Genomic DNA, 6,038 nt, shown 5'->3' on the forward strand with positions numbered 1-6,038 from the left:
CAGAGGTGAAATGATTGAATTTTGAGAGCTGTAACCTGATCAGTCCATCCTAGTTTGAACGAATTGGTTGGGTGGTGACTGTAGGAAGGAGCCTGGCTGGAGGAGATGGGTCACTGGGAGCGTGCTCTCAGAGGGTGTACCTGCAGCCCTGAACACTCTCTTCTCCGATTCTTGACCCTGCTCAGCTCAGCAACTTTCCTCCATGATGCTGGGCCTCACCTCAAGCCCAAAGCATGGAATTGGCTGAGATGGACTAACATCTCTAAGCTAAAATAAACTTTTCATCTTTTTTTGTTTGTTTGTTTTTTAGTTGTAAATGGACACAATATCTTAATTTTATTTATTTATTTTTATGTGGTGCTGTGGATTGAACCCCAGTGCCTCACACATGCTAGGCAAGTGCTCCACCACTGAGCCACAACCCCCACCTCAACTTTTCATCTTTAATATTGTTCTCATCAGGTATTTTGGTCGCAGCGACACAAAGCTGATGAACACAAATGCAAAACAGCAGTCGTTGAATTCAATGCTGATTTATTCCAACTAAAGGAAGCAATGCACAAGTCACCTGGGCAGTCGGCTGAGCTGAAGGGCAAAAGCCAAGAACAAGACATTCTTACAATTAGCCATCAATACACATAGCTCTTCTTCCACACCTCCTCTCAGAAAAGGTGAGGTAATGAAGCATAGGAAAAGAGAAAAGGAGGGAGGGGATTTACTCGTGGAGGAAGGCGGTCTCATGCATCCTCTCTTCTGAAGACCGCCCCATCAGCACGCCTCACTTCGGATGATCTTGATATCATGACCATCCTCCCTGCAAATTGAACAATATCATTACCTATCATGCTAAACTCTTCGTGCTAAAAAGACCCATATCATCATATATTATGTTCTTTCCAGAGCTATATTTGCTCTATATTTATAGTTTTAAGATAAATTTAGGAAACAGAAGGTGAAAGTCTCTACCATCTGATCTGCACTTTGCCATTTCCCCCCTAACCCTAGAGCACAGGGCACTAGCCCCTAGGAACACTCTGAGAAGACGGAGGGAGATTACTTGGTGAAGCCTGAGGTCACAGAATGTACCTTTGCTATACAAACAAGCATACTAAAAGTCGGGGGTGAAGCGGGGTGGTCAGATGTGTTACATGGAGGGCATCAAGTATCATGTTCTTTTTTTTTTCATATTAATTTTTTAGTTTTAGGTGGACATAATATCTTTATTTTATTTTTATGTGGTGCTGAGGATCGAACCCAGTGCCTCCTGCATGCTAGGTGAGCACTCTATCACTGAGCCACAACTCCAGCCACAAGTATCATATTCTTTACATTCTACCAAGTAGTTAGTAAATCCTACTTCCCAACTAGTAGTACAGATGTGCAGGTCACCTGTGCCTCTCCTCTAAATTTAAAAGAAAATATAATATTCCAACTATGATACATTTTTGTTTATGTGTGTGTGCAGTGCTGGGGATCAAGCCCAGAGCCTCGAGAATGCTAGGCAAGTGCTTTACTACTGAGCTACAGCCCCCCAAATATATTCTTGTGTGTGTGTGTGTGTGTGTGTGTGTGTACACGCGCGCACGCCTGTGTGTGTGCGTGCGCACCAGGGATTGAACCCAGGGGCACTAATTCATTGAGCCAAATTCCCAGCCTCCCCGCACCATTTTTTTTTCCCACATATAGAATCTCACTGTGTTGCTTAGGACCTTGATAAGTTGCCAAGGCTGGCCTTGCACTTGTGATCCTCCTGCCTCAGGAGATTACAGGCACACACCCAAACTGCTGAGATTACAGGCATGCACCACAGCGCCTGGCTCTTAAATATATTCTTAATTTGGGAAAATTGTGCATCCATGATAACTTAAATATCTGATGTTCAGTTGATTAATCATTAACCTCATTCTCTAACTTTGACCTAGAAAATGCACTGATGATTTTACATCTTCTTAAATGTCACTCTGAAGACTGAGGATTACTTATGTCACATTTGACTCTTACATCCAAGGAAAGAGTCACTACCTTCAAGGAATCAAAATTAAAGAAATGGGCAGGGCATGGTGGCACATACTTATCTATAATCCCAGGGATTTAGGAGACAGACACAGGAGGATCAAAAGTTCAAGGCTGGTCTCAACAATTTAGCAAGAACCTCAGCAACTTAGCAAGAGCCTATCTTAAAATAAAAATGATAAAAAATATAAAATAAAAATTGAAATAAAAAGGGCTGGGGATATAATTCAGTGGTAGAGTACTTGCATATCGTGTGCAAAGTCCTGTGTTCAATTCTCAGCACTACAAACTCACACACACACACACACACACACACACACACACACCAAATTAAAAAGAAAGAAATGAAGAAAACTTGGCTAGTCTACAGTTTTAAAATCATGTTACCTGATTTTCATGCACAGAGTACATTCATTGGGATAAGTGGTCATGTCACTTCCACACACAGGGTTAAAGTCCCTAGGACATCCTGGTAACCTATATCGATCACAGTCTGGCTAAAAAAAAGAAAAAGAAATTAGAGAATGATTAGAGACACACTTATTACAAATATAGATAAGGGGGGGACAATGTCCCAAGTCTCCCTAGATTTCTTAGAAACATCCTACACACAACTACTAGAGAAACTGAGGCATGGGATTGTAAATTTGATTGTCCCTCAGCCCTCAGAAGGAACCAGCCCTGCCTGCACCTGTTTTAAACTCTAAGCAACCAAAACAATGAGACAATTTCTGGTAAGCCACCTAGTTTGTGACACTTTGTTAAAGAGCCCTAATATGGTGTACTGGAACTCATCCTTCTTATGTGATGGAATTGAAGCAAGAGAAGTCATTTGTCTTACTCATAGCTACTAGTCATGAGCTAGGTCAGGACTAGAACAGGTCACAGTGATCAGACTATGGTGAACATTCTTACTTTAACAAAAGGTTAATTATAGGGCCAGTTTATATATATATATATATATATATATATATATATATATATATACACACACACACACACACACACGCCAGGGCAATAGGAATGCAGTGGGCACTAAGTGAAGTGCTAAGCAGAGAATGAAGCTCTACTTCAGAGCCTGGCCAATGGCCAGCCCTGCTTAGATCTTTAGAAATCCAGATAATATCAATAGAAAGTTATATTCCATTTATTCAATGCAAAGGCAGAGTAACATCTTTTACTCCAAAGGAAAATAAGAGATCACCATTTACTTAAAGAGAGAGAGAGAAAAAAAAACTAGGATATATATATATATATATCCTACATCCTCAGGCCTTTTTTAAAATTTTATTTTGAGATAGGGTCTTGTTAAATTGCCTAGGCAGGCCTCAAACTTTTGATCCTCCTATCCCAGCTTCCTGAATATCTGGGATTACGGGAAGGCACCACCACACCAGTAATAAAGTAGCCTTGGGTTCAATCTCCAGTAAATTAAATACAACTCTGCTGGGATATAGCTCAGTGGTAGAGCACTTGTCTAGCCTGTGCTGGGTTTAATTCCCAGCACTATCAAAAAAATAAATAACTCTACCAACTACAGAGTTGAATGTCTACTGGCAGAACTGAGCAGGGTGGCACACGCCTATAATCCCAGAGATTTGGGAGGCTGAGACAAGAGGATAGCAAGATCAAAGCCAGCCTCAGCAATTTAGCAAGATCACAAACAACTTTGCAAGATTTTGTCTCAAAATAAAAAGGGCTGAGCATATGACTCAGTTAAGAATCCTTGGGTTCAATTCTTAGTACCAAAAAAAAAAAAAAAAGGAGTGTCTGCTGGCAGGCATCAGAATAGTCTACAACTAGTAAGTGATCAATATGCTGTAGGAATTGGTTAGAGAGAAAGGAGAAAGGCATTTGTTTGCAAATAGCTTAAGTATGAGGTGGTTGTATGAGTTTTGCTGTTAACAAACTATCCTTAGGAGGCCAGACTGCTTAACTCAGGTAGTAAGTCAGACTGCTACCTCTAGTGAAAATCCAGAAATCAAACAATAAGCCCTTTAACAAGCAGCCCCAAATAGCCAGGACTTGATTAATAACTGACAGTTTCCCTAACGTTGATCCTCAATTCCAACTCAGGACCAACAACGGAAAACATAATGTGCACCCCTAGCCAATCCCATTGGATGCCCCCTGCTCCCTGTTGCTCCACACCAAAGCTTCTCTAGGCCAACTATTATAGCAAGCTCTGGACAGCCTCAGCTTGTTCTCATTTGGTCATCATTTACATTCACAGAATTTAATTTGATAAAGTACACAAAATGTAGCTGGGCACAGTGGTGCAGGAAAATTCCAAATTCAAGCCTAGACTGGGCCACTTAGTGAGGCCTCCTCCCAAAATAAAAAATAAAAAAGGGCTCAGGATGGAGCTCAGTGATAAAGCACCCCATTACAAAAAAAGGGGGTAGATCACCATTATAGAAGAAGAGGAGGAGGAGGAGGAGAGGGGAAGAGGAAGGGGAGTGGGGAATAAGCTCAGTTGGTAGAGTGCTTGCTGCTTGCCTCAAATGGACAAGACCCTGGGGGTTCAATCCCCAGCACCACACACACACACACACACATACACACACACAAAAAAAAAAAAAAGGTTTTTTTTTTCCAACAGTTTCTGAAAGTGGCTTTGAGGGTTTCCCTGTGCAAGTGGAAACAATGTGTACTTACTGTCTTATACTCTGAAGGCTCAGCATCCAAAGAGGCTGCAAGAAGAAAACATAATTTACCATATATGATTAAAGTTCATAAAGGTTTTTTTGATCTTGTTTTACCCATCTTGTGATCATCCACACTTTCTTCCATTGCCTCTGATGTCTAAGGCATCTTGGAACCACCCTGCTCCATACCCTCTAAAGAAGAAAGACAATTTTCAGCCCTTGGCACTTATAACGGGCACACGGAACGAACATTTTATTCTGTTCCTATTAGGTTTGGTTGGAAAAGTTCTTTGAAGTTACAAAAGTCAGAACAGTAGGTGATAGTCTTTTTCCTCTGTGGGTTGGGGTAATAAACACAAAATTTAATGTTAGAGATTAGCACTTGAACTCTATGTGCCACGTCTGGGCAGGTGAAAGCCCCTTTCTCAAGGCGTTCCCTGGGCCCGATCATCTCTGGCGACATTCAGCAGGATCCCGGGTACATAAACACCAAAGCCTGATCTTGGACAGCTACAGATCTACTTAGAGAGAGAAAGAGCAGAGGGCCTGTGTCACTTAAAAGCAGCTGGGAGCGAAGCCCAAACAACAATGAACAGAGGATCGATGGCTCTACAAAGCCACCCCACAAGCCCCAGCTGGCATTCCTCGACCCCTGCGGGAACCGTCAGTAACGGGTGCTGGGGACACCGCTAACGCCACCTAGACTTGGGAAGGGAGCGGCCACCGGCGGATTCTCTCTCCATCGCTTTTCGACGGTCCTCATTACCTGCCAAGTCCCCCGCCAGGAGCAACAGGACCAAGCGCAGCGCCACGAAAGCCATCCTCCCTGCGCGGCTCTTCTCCTGATCTGCTCCTGTGCCAGCTCCGAGGGCGCTGCCGGCTAGGGGACATCGGGGGCGGGCGCGCGACACGGCGGGAGGGGAGGGGCGGAGCGGGGAGGGCAGAGGAGTGGGCGGCCAGCTGGACACGCAGAGGTGGAGAGGGCGCGGTGGCAGGGGCCAGAGAGAGGAAGGATACCGGGAAACGACTCAGCGAAGGGAAGGAGAAAGAGGGAGGAGTGGGTGGGCTAGAAAGAACTTCTCTCCCTTCTCTCCCGCCAGGTTGGAAGTAAGGAGGGAGGAGACCCACCTCCAGAACCTGGTCGGATCCCGGGGAGTCCTCTGGAGCCCGAGTGGGCTCTTATCAACCTGCTTCTCTTGTTAAGCCTCTCCTGTGTCCCAGGCAGTGTGCACATGCTGGGCACGGGAAATTCCAAAACAGGTGAATCTTCATAAAATAATTTTTTAAAACTGGGAGGGCCCCCAAGGCTTCCCTCAGGGAGGTCAGGAAAGGCAACTCAGAGATGACTTTTGAGCTGAGCGCTGAGAGATGAGAAAA

General features: G+C 44.0%; 1 protein-coding gene across 1 annotated transcript; it reads right to left on the minus strand.

The window, feature by feature from the left end:
• Positions 1–517: 517 nt before the first annotated feature.
• Spink2 (serine peptidase inhibitor Kazal type 2) lies at positions 518–5,773 on the minus strand. Its single transcript, XM_021722714.3, has 4 exons — positions 5,428–5,773; positions 4,672–4,706; positions 2,401–2,510; positions 518–814 (listed from the first exon to the last, which is right to left on the minus strand). Exons 1-4 carry the CDS (start codon positions 5,480–5,482, stop codon positions 769–771), a joined length of 246 nt encoding a protein of 81 aa, XP_021578389.1. The 5' UTR covers positions 5,483–5,773; the 3' UTR covers positions 518–768.
• Between the last annotated feature and the right edge of the window lie 265 nt (positions 5,774–6,038).

Source organism: Ictidomys tridecemlineatus, chromosome 9, assembly GCF_052094955.1.
Source record: "Ictidomys tridecemlineatus isolate mIctTri1 chromosome 9, mIctTri1.hap1, whole genome shotgun sequence".
NCBI lineage: Eukaryota > Metazoa > Chordata > Mammalia > Rodentia > Sciuridae > Ictidomys > Ictidomys tridecemlineatus.

What these genes read in the sequence shown, in the direction of transcription:
- Spink2 (XM_021722714.3), bottom strand. Translation starts at nt 5,482, where the DNA reads ATGGCTTTCGTGGCGCTGCGCTTGGTCCTGTTGCTCCTGGCGGGGGAC. An exon ending in AGCCTTCAGAGTATAAGACA is followed by an intron (nt 2,511 to 4,671) that starts GTAAGTACACAT and finishes TCTTTTTTTTAG; the next exon opens with CCAGACTGTGATCGATATAG. An exon ending in ACTCTGTGCATGAAAATCAG is followed by an intron (nt 815 to 2,400) that starts GTAACATGATTT and finishes TTCAATTTGCAG; the next exon opens with GGAGGATGGTCATGATATCA.